The sequence below is a fragment of the Anoplophora glabripennis genome, unplaced genomic scaffold (genome assembly GCF_000390285.2).
Source record: "Anoplophora glabripennis isolate ALB-LARVAE unplaced genomic scaffold, Agla_2.0 scaffold1576, whole genome shotgun sequence".
In the NCBI taxonomy this organism is placed as follows: Eukaryota; Metazoa; Arthropoda; class Insecta; order Coleoptera; family Cerambycidae; genus Anoplophora; species Anoplophora glabripennis.
In genome coordinates, this window is record NW_019417695.1 from 18,385 (window position 1) to 33,012 (window position 14,628).

At 32.6% G+C, this 14,628-nt stretch overlaps 1 protein-coding gene across 1 annotated transcript in view; it reads left to right on the top strand.

Annotated features, from left to right (window-relative positions):
* Positions 1–523: 523 nt before the first annotated feature.
* Positions 524–14,628, top strand: part of LOC108915394 (probable cysteine desulfurase, mitochondrial) — a 19,216-nt gene continuing 5,111 nt past the window's right edge. Inside the window, exons 1-5 of the mRNA XM_018721413.2 lie at positions 524–715; positions 777–850; positions 1,175–1,429; positions 6,347–6,674; positions 10,483–10,779. Of these exons, the coding sequence (XP_018576929.1) occupies positions 619–715; positions 777–850; positions 1,175–1,429; positions 6,347–6,674; positions 10,483–10,779 (1,051 nt within the window). The 5' untranslated portion in view covers positions 524–618. The remainder of the gene's footprint in view (positions 716–776; positions 851–1,174; positions 1,430–6,346; positions 6,675–10,482; positions 10,780–14,628) is intronic.

Here is a 14,628-nt window from a genome sequence, read left to right on the forward strand (position 1 = left end):
CTAGGTCACAAAAAAAAGAGGATAATCCTGAAGCAAAGTGGATCGCAAATATGTCCCATATAAAAAATTAATCTTACCATTAAGTAAAATATTTGCTGTTTCAACGTCTACGTTTACTAAAACATCTGTGCCTCTAAAGTTTAAATTTAAACTGACCACTTCCACAGCCGTATCAGAATCCATCATTTTGCTGAACGATTTTTATCCTCATTCAAACAAAATGTCAAAAAGAAAAAGGTTAAGTTACCGGCTGACAATACTAGTTGAATATACCAACAGAATATTCAGCTGAAGGGTGAAGAGTTCAGTCATTTGATCTAAACTTGTAACGTCACATAGTAGTTTAAATGACTGACTATTCTCGCAAAAACGTAATATTCACTCATACTACACATACTACAACATACGACTTCACTCGCGAAAAAAAGCCTATAGTCTCCATGGGTTTTAACTTCAAATGTATAAAAGTATAAATAACGGTTTTTGTTACTAGATGTCAGGCTATTTTGGGCTACTTTCAATTTTGGTTTGGCTACTAGGTTAAAAAAAAATCTGGCAACCCTGCATGTTTATACTTTGTGGTATTAGTAAATACTCAAAATAATTGTCAGTGGCATTATGTATCGACATCTATTAAAGATTCAAAATATATTTTCGCTAAATTTTAGTAATAAAAGAATTTCAGGATCCATCATTAAAAGACAATTGAATACCGGTAAGTTTTGGAGGTTAATTCTACAGTGAGTTTTCTATTTTTTAACGTTTTCGTTTTTCAGATGAAAAATATAGGATTAAAGAAGTATTTGAAGGAAGACCTCTGTATTTGGATGCTCAAGCCACCACACCTTTGGTAAGTAGAAGTATGTAATGCAGGGGATCCTGTACAATTTGAACTTCGAACAAATGAAAGATTAAAAAAAAATAATTTACTCATACGTAGGAGGAATGGTATCGCATAATACCTACATGTAACTGACTAGAGATGAGAAGAAAATCACTACCTGTAAATGAATATTCATTAAAAAAAAAAATTAGTAAAAAATAATGTGCTAATATTAAGCAATAAGTATTAACATTATACTCGTAATAGTAGTCACTAAGACCCAGGACACCCCATCACAATTGATGATTCCTAGAAGTTAGTATTAAACTTTGTTTTTTCTTTTATTTTTAGGATCCTAGAGTTTTAGATGCTATGTTGCCTTATTTAACTAATTATTATGGCAACCCACATTCTAGAACTCATGCTTATGGATGGGAAACTGAAGTGGCAGTTGAAAAAGCAAGAAAACAAGTTGCAAACTTAATAGGAGCAGATCCAAAAGAAATAGTTTTTACATCAGGGGCAACAGAGTGTAATAACATTGCAATAAAAGGGGTGGCCAGGTTTTACAGTGTAAAGAAAAAACATGTTATAACGACACAAACGGTAAGTATGTTCTGTTGTATCCATTTACGCAATTCAGTAAACTGTTCTTTCACAAGTGCTGATTTCACATCAGTGTGGATGCTTTAGTACTCTCGAGTATTTTTGCTGTAACTTTCGTAGGTTTTCTAGAATAGGGTTGTTTTCCAATTTTCTTTTTTTTTTTTAAATTGATTAAAATATATAGTTCTTCCTCGTGTTTTTCATATATATATTTTTTGATTATGTTATGCAAAAATACACAATAGGTTCTATCATTCAAATACCCATACAGGGTGTCCCAAAAGTGACGTCCGTCCTTCTGGTATTTCATTCAGGGGACAAAAGCAAATCGAAAATCGAGAGTGGAAAATTTTCCAATTGTTTTTCTATGTTGAGGTAGGTATTCAAAAAACTAAAAAAGTGAACATCCAATTGTTTTTGTCTCAAATCTGAGCAGGAGCATGGGAGGAAATGTTCCCGATGCAAAAACTATAAGACACGTTGAGCAACGACTACTGGAAACAGGTAATTTAAATCTGCAAAAAAAACTAGTTACAAGTCCTCATGGGATAAATGTCGATCAAGAAGAACATATTCTTGAATTGGTTGATGCAGAAATTTTTGCAGGTGGTTGTTGGACTATGTTAATTGTAATCCACATTTCATCATTTAATCCAAGACGATGGTCAATAAACATTTGGTCTGGGCTATTAAATAATTAAGTAGTTGATCCATAAATTCTGCCCAATCGTCTTAATTCAGAGCTGTATCTAGCATTTATAAATGAAAACTTACCATTGCCATTGCTGGATGACATTTCGTTTCATGCCCACCCTGAATGTCAGAATAATAAAAAAAATTTGTATAGATATCAGTGGCGGCCCGTGGGTTTGACTATAGGGGGGGCGCATTTTGAAGAGAGAACGTATATGATAGGAGCTGCGGTGAAAAATTTTGAGGAATTTCAAGATCATTGTGTTTTACAAGTACATACCCCAAAATAAATACCATCAGTGTGTAGGGGGTAAACATGGGCATCACTAAGATGTTTATCTAAAACGGGATCAATTTTTGCATTATAGTCTATCAGTTCTAAAAATTGCCCTTTGTTTACCGAGTCGCTTTTTTCATTATGTCCACGAAGAGGAAGGTTACATGTACCACATAGTTTTAAGATATCTATAATTTTTGAAAGAAGTAATCGATTTTTCTTAACCGTTTCGTTATGACTATTTATTTGTTCTGCATAAGCACTACTTAAACAAGAAGCAATATTTACTCTTTCTAAAAGTAAAAAACTCACCAAGTTATTTTTTGTTTAGGAGAATTTTCATGTTTCTTAATTTCGCCCGGTAAATGTTTCAAGTCAGAAACTGCAGTTTTCATCCAGTTTTCTTTACCTCCTCCAAACAATAAACATACAAAAAAAAAAATCTATTTGTTTCGTCACAACCACACGGTTTTATCATAAATGTTTTATCAAATTTGCGAATGAAAGCCGGCCTACTTTTGCACTCTTCCTGCACCTGAACTAAATTCAACACTGGCATTGGACGTCCGTTATTTTTCAATTTGAATTTTTCCTCTAAACTTAATTTACTAATAACAAGTTTTTTTATTTCACAAACCCTCATTTTAAACTTAAACTTATAAATTATAATGTCTTAAAAAGCGCCAAAGCAAAAACAAAACACGTATAACCACACTTCAGTGATAACCCGTATCACTGAAGTGGAGTCCAAAACAAAGCGTGCGAGTCTATCGTCGCCTACACCCTCCACGTGCCAATTTGTCCAATCATATGTAAAAATATACTTGCACGATGGACTAAGATTTCACCGACCGCGATGGAGTGGGGATTGCGCACGCTGTCAAACATAACTCTTTGGTACGATCATAGATGGCAGAACGCATTAATCTGAACTACGTTCACGGAGTACATGCACTTTATGCAACCAACCTAGGCATCCAAGACAAATTGAATGCGTGCTATTTAGATTTTTTATTGATTTAACACGTTGACTGCGGTACATACCCCGGGAGGTATGTACTCATTATAAAAAATATGCGGATCTCAATAATCACATTTTTACTGTATCTTGTGGAAGTTGCAGAATCTGTAGTTTTTAGAAATAATGAATTTTCTATTATTTTCTTTTCAAAACTCTTTGCGAATGAAAACGTTATTATCCTAGGATATATAGTTACAGATACATGCAAGTTTATAGCAATAATTGTGTTATTTTTAATTTTATAGGGTCAAATGTAAAAAAAATTACATATCCTCAGGGATATGTACCGCACACAGAAGAAGTTTTGTTACATATCCCCGAAGATATGTATCGCAGTCACGGACAAAGTACATTGAGATTATCTCGCAGTCAACGTGTTAAATGAATAAATTATTTTAAGTTTACAGTTTGAAAATATCTGGGGGGGCGGAGTGCCAGAGTCCTCTTTCACGAGCCGCCACTGATAGATATACATAAATGATTTGACCTTATTCTTATAAAATTAAATCTAAAATACATTACCTTCTTTGAAACGTCCGCTACCTAATTTTTAAAATTTATAATTTAATCGTTATCTCGGCAGCCACCAACATAACATTGGGGCTAGGCCGTGACCGCTTCCTTGCCTGCTTATGAGTACCTAGGGCTAGAGAGTAATCGAAAACGTAAGTCGTTCACTAATTTAGAATAATTGGCCCAAGCCAGGCGAGCCCTCATATCCCTATCGAAACAAGCTTTTCCCCAGCGGTTGGAAATATTTATATATTTATTTGCTGTAATTTTGTTCTTTAAATGAATTTTTAAACATTAGAATAATTTTTCCCTGCAAAGGTATTCCAGAAAACTAATTTTAGTAAACGAAAAAAAAATCGTTTTATAATAATTTGTAAATTAAGTTAAAAATAAATATCTATGATGCTATGTTGAATGTTATTTGATAGTGATAATTATAGTTATTAAGGTTTTTTAACTTGTTACTGTTAAACTGAATTAAGGGTGATTGCGGAGAAATTTTTAATAGATTCGAGTTTGTAAATATGGAAGTGAAGTAAATTATGTTTAGGACTTTTAAATCCAATATTTATTTATTTTTTCAAATAATAAAGAAACTATTTATTACATTTTTTGAATTTCAATTAGATTTTTAATAAATTATCATTTGAGTATACATAAAATAACCCTACGATACCGGACAAGCCCTTCGGCTTCACTCGTATATTCCTCGGACTCTTGCGTATAATCTGTGGTTTGTTGTTTGTTTATATTTTATTCCTTGTGCCTTATGACTTAGTTGTAAGTTCTAGGTTAGGGTTAATAGTAGTGGTTTAGGTTCATTTATATTGTTTAACAGTTAGGAGTAAAACAAAGTGGCAAGTGAAATTCGCAAATAGGTGAGTAGCAATGGTGATATTGTGAATATTAGATAAAAAATTTGGTACGTTAACTTTTGATGATAAATTATTTATTTCATAATTAAGATCTACGCTTAACATGAAAAATTTCATAAATAAAGAAAGAAAGAAGTAGAAGAAATTGCGAAAGCAACAGATCATTTAGTAAAAATTGGTCCAGTAAATATGAGTGGTTAACAGGTAGTGAAACCAAAAACAAATTATAATGTATATAATTATAATGCTTACTGTTTAATGAAAAAAGTAAAACTCCGTGGAATTATCTCGGATATTCAGATCTGAAATATATTAATGAATCTTTAAAGAAACACGAGTGATCGGAGGAGCATATATATTCATAATTAAAATTTAAATTATTAGGAAAAGAAAACATTCAAACTTTTCTTGATTCCGCATTTAGTGAGAATATTTTGAAACATAATAAATTATGGACGAAAATAGAGACATTGTAAAGCGTCTTATTGATATGATTATTTATTTATTTTGCTTTGTCCCCTATCCCGGTAATCACTCTGACATTCTCATTTGTTCTTGCTGAACTATTATAGTTTTGAAATAACTAATATAATTTGCAGGTATATTTGTATTAACTAATTTCATAATCATTAAGTTTGTTACACTTTCAAAAGTAAATAGACTAACTATTAACTAATTATTCCTATAAGATATTCAGTTACATGAGAGAATAAATATTTTGCCCGCCCATCTGAAAACTGGTTAAGAGACTAAACTATTGGTTTCAACTTGATGGAGCTCCGTCACATTATTTTACAAGTAAGAAATTATGTGAATCCAAACTTCCCAGGCAGATGGATTGGAAGAGGTGGACCCTTAGCATGACCTAGTTCACCAGATCTGAATGCCCTAGATTTTTTTTGTTGAGGATTATTTAAAAGAAAAGATTTATAGTAAACCTGTTGTAAATCTAGAAATTGCCCATATGCACGCTATCGCGTTAATAGATCAAGAGATGCTACAAAGGGTTCGTGCTTCAATGTTGAATCATGCCAATCTTTGTCTTGAAGTATAAAACAACTTATTTGAACACCTTTTGTAAAAATAATTTCTATTATTTAAGCACATTACGTTTTTTAGATTATAAGTTTTCTCCTCTCCTTTTTATAAAATTGTTTTGTTATTAAAATGTGTTTCTCTATCCTTTTTAGTTTAAAGTAATTATTTACACCCAGGTACAACCGACCATCGGAAGCTATACTTACCTACTATTGGTTATAAATTTTTCTTGGTTCCCATTAGCACAGGCCTCAGTTTTAAGGAAAAAAAATTGGATTCTACTTTTTTAGTTTTTTTTTTAATAATTTTTTTGAATAAGTTAATAAAGAAAAACAATCGGAAAATTTTCCACTCTTGATTTTCGATTTATTTTTGTTCTCTTAATCAAATCCCAGAAGGACGAGTGTCACTTTTGGGACATCCTGTATATGTATATCACCAAAGAAAATGATTCTTTTGAAAATTTAGATATCGGTATAAAAAATTATTTTATTTTTCAGGAACACAAATGTGTGTTAGATTCTTGTAGAGCATTAGAAGCAGAAGGTTTTAAAATTACATATTTACCTGTAGCAAGCAATGGTATTATATCATTAACTGAACTTGAGAAAGCAATAACAACAGAAACCTCTTTAGTATCTATAATGGCAGTGAATAATGAAATAGGTGTTAAACAACCAATTGCTGAAATTGGTAAACTTTGTAGACAGAAAAAAGTATTTTTCCATACTGATGCTGCACAAGCTGTTGGTAAAATTCCTTTAGATGTACAGTCTATGAATATTGATCTCATGTCAATTAGTGGACATAAAATTTATGGTCCAAAAGGTAGGTATATTAGTAGAATTTTTTTTATATGCTATATCTAATTGAATTCCCTTATGTAAGGAGATAATTCCCTATTTTTGAAAAATTATGTTTCTGCAGATATAGGTTTAAAATGTACATTTTCTGTCTAGTGCAAATATGAAATTTGTGAGTAATAGGGACAAAAACTATACAAAAATTTTTAGAGGGTGGAAATTTTCAGCAGAGTGCTATAAATATTTTTATCCACGACTATTGTATAATGTACCCATTATACGTCTGCTCGACCTTATTAATACCTATTAATCACGGCAGTGATTAATGAGTCATTAATCACTACTGTCAGATGCTTCCTTGATTTAGCTATAATATTATATTGTTCTGCTACAATCAATCGGTTTTTAAAATTTTATCGTGTAAACCACTAAATATTTTCAATTCAGTGCTGTACATATAAAAAAAAAAAATTAAAAAAGTGAATTTTCCCAGAACAGATTCGAACCCGGGACCCGCGGTTGGAAGGGAAGGAGCATCTACACTGAGCCATCAGCGACTTCGTTTGTGCATCTCGTATATCTGTTCCTTAACATACCATGTTTTTCGAAATATTTCATAAATCTAAATAGCTTTTAAAACAAAACAAATTTGACTCAAACCTGTCAACATTATTGTTTGTGTGCATAGATTTCTGTGTTTTGATATTTTGTGTTAAATTGTGTTAAAAAACGAACTAAAAACAAAAAAAAAACTTCAAAAATATTTAGTAGTCGTGGATAAAGTATAGTATTCTACTCCCGTATAATGGCTATTATCCACTCGGTGATTTAGGCCACTCGCCTGCGGCTCGTGGCCGTAAACTTCACCTCGTGAATAATACCCATCATTATACGCTCGTTGAATAATATACTATAAGAAACTATTATCAAATTACATAGTCCAGTAAAGTAAACAATTGCACATAGCCATGGTTTATTTCTTGACAATATTTAATTGTTTGCTCAATGAAAACAGTCGCAAAATACCATATTTAACTGCAGGAGAAGATCGAGTAATGGCAAAGAGGCGAGATGCCCATGGATGTGCACTTATTTTTATGAAATATGGTGTTCTGTAAGCTCTTTTGTCTAAGTGGAAACGGAAATTAGCATCAGATAGGGCAGATACTGAAAGAATATGGGGTGTCTAAGAAACATTAAGAAGAACTATCATTACATTTAAAGAGCTGACAAGTTTTGTTTCTACAAATCAACGAATAATTGATGCCGAAACTAAACAGTGGAATGAAGTTCTAAGATGTATTATATCCATTATTCACTGAAGGTCACTTTTTGAAGTTAGTTGAACTGTAAATTTGATCCATGATGAGTGAACATGTTAGACGTTCAGTAAATAATGAAGACAAGAATCACCACTATCACTAGAAAGAATATACCAAATAAGATTTTCAGAATCAGATATGTATCTCAAATAAAATGATTGAGCATGCTAAATTTGAGTTTAATTTGTGTTTTGTGGGATTTATGCCTGTTGAAAAGGCAAATGATTCTTCTGGAAGAAGTGACAAAATTAAAATTATCTCTCGAAAATATGCATGGGTAAGGGTATGACTCAAATATCTACGTGTATATACAGATGTTCAAAGTAGAATATGAAATCTGAATCCAAGAACTTTTTTGTTCTCTGCAGAAGGCACTCTTTAAACCTAATAGTTCATGATACAGCAATGACATCTCAAGGGGCAACACATTTTTTATTAGTAATCAAAATATTTTTACCTTTTTCATGCTTCTTTGTGGTGGAGTAAAGTATGTTCAAAATTTGGCTGTTAAACCTCTCAGCACAACTCGAGTGTATGACGCGCTTTACAGTATATGTATAATATCAAGAAATCAATCTGTTACTACGAAGTAGATCTTACACTTGTGGCAGTTTAATAAAATGCAATTCGTTGTATACTTATTCATTTGAGCTGTAAATACAGGGTGTAACTTTAAGTGAGGATCAATTTTTTTATGGGTAATAGTACGTGGTGCTCGGAATACAAATTTAAATTCCTTTTTTTTAATCAAATAAATATTGAAGTTATAATTAGTTTTTTAAACTGCACTTTAATTGTTGTTGTGTACGCCGTCACTGAACGGAGTTAACCAGTGCTCCCGGAATTTACATATAAAGTAGTATTCCTCACTGCCGGTGTTGCCAGTTGCTTTTATATCAACTGTCTTGTATGAAGTTAAAAAATAATTTAGCAAATCATATCGTTTTTGCATAATTTAGGGACTTGTTATTTTGAAGTCACCATATTTTTTTGATATCACTGTGGTGGAAGAGGCGAACTTTGAAAAAAAAATGTATTTCTAAAAAAATAAATTAAGTTTTACATGATTTATTAAATATTAACTAATATTGGTATGTAGATATGTTACTAATAACTGTAAATAATTTTTTTTTAATCAACCTATACAGCGAAACTAATGAAAAATAATTTAGTGAAAATAGTTTGCTTTAATATGGCAAAGATTTGTTATTTTACGCCCAACATTAAAAATACATATTGTTTTAATTTTGCTTTTCTATAACAATGACAAGTTATTTTAGTTGCCATATTTTTTTGATGGCAATGTGGACGAAGCGCCGAACATTAAATAAATTTTTACATGATTTATTACGTATTAATCAATATTGGTATGTAGATACGTTACTAATTGTAAATAAAACTGATTTGTGTTTTAAAATAATTATTTTAAAGAACTAACAATAAAAAATAAATGAAAATACTGATCTGATTAATATGAAATCAGTTTTTAAAATTGTTGCTAAAGTTAGTACTGTTTTTCACTTTCGAAGCGGGGGAAGATAACCTCTGCTGTTCTGTTTACATGCCAATATTGCAGGTATTGTGTTAAAAGCAAACTGCCATGTTAATTCGGCGAAACGGGATTGGCCGAATATATTATCTGTTACATTCTTATTTAGTATTCGACTTTGTCATTTTGTGAAAGGTGTTTATATAGTACCTTTGTGTGGTGTTAAGTGTATAACTTTATAAAGTCATTTATTTCAGTGTTGAGTGACGGTACAGTGTATTGTGCATTCGTTTTCAAGTTTTTAAGAGTTTCAAGAAAGAGTTGATACGATTAGAGACTACTTTTTGTCCGGAGAAAACGATTCTGCTGCAAGATGATATCAGATAGGTTATTCCAAAGAGCAGTACCTCATGACGGGTGATGTGAAATTTGCTTTTTAATAATTTAAAGTATAAGATTTGGTAACAATGTATAGCCCAGTTTTCAATAGTGCATGCGCTGCAACTAGCATGTGTCATTGTTTGAGATCACACTAACTTGTCCAGCGATGGGGTAAGAAAATTATTAAAAAAAGGTTTAAAAAAAATAAGTTTTCACGACGGAATTTGAAAAAATAAACTGTTGATACGTGTTTCTAAAGATTAAGGGTAGCCTCTGTGTAAATATGATCCCCACTTAAAGTTACACCCTGTGTATTTACAATCACTCAGTGGGTATAGAACATAAACTTTTATCTTATACTCCTAATTCCAAAAGCTATCAGAGTACCTGCTCTACCGAGATCTTAAACACTACTACGCAGTGTTGCACTATCTATGCAGTAACACATTTGTGCCCTTTTTCAGATGAGATATTTAAAAATATATATATTTATTAGTTTTCTATATCTGGTTTCTTTTAATAATACAGTTTCATTAATATATTTCGGCCATTGAAATTAGAAGTAATTTTAAAACTGTATATTATTTCTAAAAAAATTATCAATTATTAGAATGGTTTGAACTTGCATTGCATATTTTTAGGAATAGGAGCATTGTATGTAAGACGAAGGCCCAGAGTGCGAGTAGAAGCACTTCAGAGTGGTGGTGGTCAAGAACGAGGTATTAGAAGTGGAACAGTACCTGCACCTCTTGCTGTGGGTTTGGGAGAAGCATGTGATATTGCACAAAAAGAAATGGCATATGATCATAATTATATTGAGAAATTAAGTCAAAGGTTATTGGATCAAATTTGTGGCTCCCTGTCACATGTTATTAGAAACGGAGATCCTGTACATACATATCCTGGATGTATTAATCTATCTTTTGCATATGTTGAAGGTAAGTTAAAATTTATTCTTTTCATTAAATCATTTTCTATCTTAAAAAAAATATATACAGTATCAGATTGACGCAATAGGTAAACAGTTGATGACTACACAGACCCACAAAAAAAAAAGTTGAAAGTACCAGAGACTAGACCCACCTATCCTTATGTATTTTGACGCGCTGAAACCGAATCCGGAGTCAATATTGCTCCATCACCCTCCAATTTTTTTTTTAATTGCGAAAAAGTACCCAAAATCACGGAAAATCTTCAAATTCTCGCTTGGCAACGGGTCCGAAGGTTGAGATAAACGTGAGAACCAGCACAATAAGACTATTTTATATGTATTTTGACGAGCTAAAACCGAATCCAGAGCCAAAATTGCTTCATCACCCTCCAATTTCTTTTAAATCGCGAAAATCATCCCAAAATCACGGAAAATCTTCAAATTCTCGCTTGAGCACAGGTCCAAAGGTTGAGATAAATGTGGGAACCAGCACAATAAGACTATTCTATATGTATTTTGACGAGCTAAAACCGAATCCGGAGCCAAAATTGCTCTATCACCCTCCAGTTTTCTTTAAATTGTGAAAATAATCCCAAAAATATGGAAAATCGCGTGTTATTGTCTCGGATCTTAACATTCTCTCTTTTTTTATCGTAGTGTAGTGGATACCTTTTTCTTTTTCTGCTATCTGGCCCGGATTCACTTCCCATCGTCCTTGGTACCGGCGCGCCATTCCATTTCCTTAATGTCTTAAATAAAGATGACTTGCTACATTTATGGTAAATTTGAATTTTCTAAACAGGGAATGTATTTGAGGATTCGGTTTTAGCTCGTCAAAATACATATAAAATCTTATCTTCTCTCTTTATCTCAACCTTCGGACCCGTGCTCAAGCGAGAATTTGAAGATTTTCCGTGTTTTTGGGCCAGTATAAGGATAGGTGGGTCTAGTCTCTGGTATTTTCAATTTTTTTTTTTTTTGGGTCTGTGCTATTATTGTACTATTTAAAGTTCCATTATTTCTCATTTTGCATTTCTACCTTTTTATTAAATTAATAGTGTATCAATAAGAAATGTGTATCAAAATTCATGGTGATGATTACGAGCCAATTCACACCCAAAAAACTGCTATTTCATGCAAGCAGCAAATAGTAAATATTGACTAAAAAATTAGGATACTTGAATTTAGTAGTCCAACTGTAACACTTGACCATTTAAAAAGTTATGGATTATCTTTGGTCCCATCCAGGCTCAGTCTAGTTACATACCTGTTTTATTAACTGACTGAAAATTGAGAAAAAAGTTAATAACAAACTTATGAATAATACTTTTATTTTTTCATCATTAATAAGTAACATAAATCAATCGTAATAATATCAAAATGCAATCAGCACATGTAGACGTTGAGCCAAGTAGTCAAAATTGGACGGTTTGGTTTCCTTTCTGGGGAGTAAATGTAATCTACTAATTTAGATACGTCATGAAGGCAGCATGAATGTTTGTGATGATTCTTTGTAAAATTCGGTAGCTTAGTGGCGTTACGACTTCACAAAGATGGCCGCCACGCGAAAGTCGTGGTTTACCATTCTAAAGTCTGGTTTCATGGAAGTAAGGAGTATCATAAAAATTTTGATTTAGCTTTAGCATAAAGCCTGGATCAATGTTTGGGATGATACTGTGTAAAAATCGGTAGCATAGTTATGTTACGACGNCTGTGGAGTAAATGTAACCTACTAATTTAGATTCGTCATAAAGGCAACATGAATGTTTGTGATAATACTTTGTAAAATTCGGTAGCTTCGAGGCGGTACGACCTCACAAAGATGGCCGCCGGGCGAAAATCGTATTTTACCATTCTAAAGTCTGGTTTCATTTGTAAGGAGTAAAAGTATCATAAACATTTAGATTTACCATAAAGCCAGGATCAATGTTTGGGATGACACTTTATAAAATTCAGTAGCTTACTGACGTATGACGTCACAAACATGGTCGACGGCCAAATTCCGTTTAGGTATATTGGCAAAAATTATAATAATACAATATTATATTATTATAATAATTTAATAATATAATAATCAATTTGTACAATACTAATATCAATCTTGTTATTCCAATTTGTCTATATTTAATTTTTTCCCTCTTTTTTCATATATAGATTCCGAAGCAGACTTTTCACCATTGCCTAAAAAAGTATAAATAACAGGTACAACTGATGAATGTATCAGTGACTGTAGCAGCCACAATAGCAGTTTGGTGACTCTATTATTTACCGAATCATGGAAAACTCTCTTGAACGCAGCAACAATAAGGAAACACAAAATAATGCTGGAAATTGCAAAGCCAGTTACCGGAGAAGAATTTCCTACTTAAAGTACCACCGTCATCGTACCACTTCTGGTAGCATGAAAAGTAGTACTTCGCTTCTGCTGAAACAAAAAATATAGTCTCAGCTCTCAGCTCACCTAAGAATTCTGCTGTAATTTTTTGATATAGCAGAGGCTTTGATCGTGGCACTGGATCTCAATTCCACATATTGCACTAGTTCCTCACGTGTTCTACTTCCTGGCTTGTACTTCTGTTCCTTCTCACAAAAAATGCAGATGAATAGTAGAATTGGTCTTGGCGTATTTTGGTATCATGAGTCCTTACGCAAGAAGATACCGATGGTTCATCCGGTAATGTTGCTTTCTGCATAGCCGTAATACTAGCGAGTTTAGATTTCATGGTGAAGATGCTGGGACATTTCACCGAAGTACTTTAATGCAGGAAATTATTCTTCGGTAACTGACTGTAATTTCCAGCAATCTTTTGTGTTTCCTTATTGTCGCTGCGTTCAAGAGAGTTTTCCATGATTCGATAGATAATAGAGTCACCAAACTGCTGTTGTCGCTGGTACAGTGAATGATACATTCATCGGTTGTACCTGTACTTTTATAGGCAATGGTGAAAAATTAAATATAGGCAAATTGGAATAACAAGACGTGATGTACAAATTGATAATTATATTATATCATTGTTATATTATTAACTTATTGTAATAATATAATATTGTATTATTATAATTTTTGCCTATACACCTAAACGGAATTTGACCGGCGACCATGTTTGTGACGTCATAACGTCACTAAGCTACTGAATTTTACAAAGTATCATCCCAAACATTGATCCTGGCTTTATGTTGGATTTATATTTGTATGATACTTTTACTCCTTACAAGTAAAACCTGACCTTAGAATGGTATGCTACGATTTTCGCCAGACGGCCATTATTGTAACGTCGTAACGTAACTAGGCTACCAACTTTTACACAGTATCATCCCAAACATTGATCCAAGCTTTATGCTAAATCAAAATTTGTATGATACTTTTACTCCTTTCAAATGAAACCAGACTTTAATGGTAAACAACGATTTTCGCGCGGCGGCCATCTTTGTGAGGTCGAAAACGCCACTAAGCTACCGAATTTTACAAAGTATCATCCCAAACATTCATGCTGCTTTCATAACAAATCTAAATTGATAGGCTACATTTACTCCCGCGGAAGGAAACCGCACATGCTCTGTGGCTCAACGTCTAATGTTGAAAATGTATACAAAAAAGCATAACACAGGTCAAAGTTATACAGGGTGATTCATTAACAATGGGAAAGTGGAAAGCTGAAGATACTACACGTGAAATGGTGACTATTGGCGCAAACATGCCTTATCCGAAAGTTGATAGTTTCGGAAATACAGGGTGTTGAAAGTTAAAATTTTAAATCGTTTTTTTTGCGATTATTCTGAAAATATGTAGGTTAGGAACTTGAAAATTTGTGAAACTATATTTTTTTAGGCGACGAATAAGATGCGTGTTGTAATT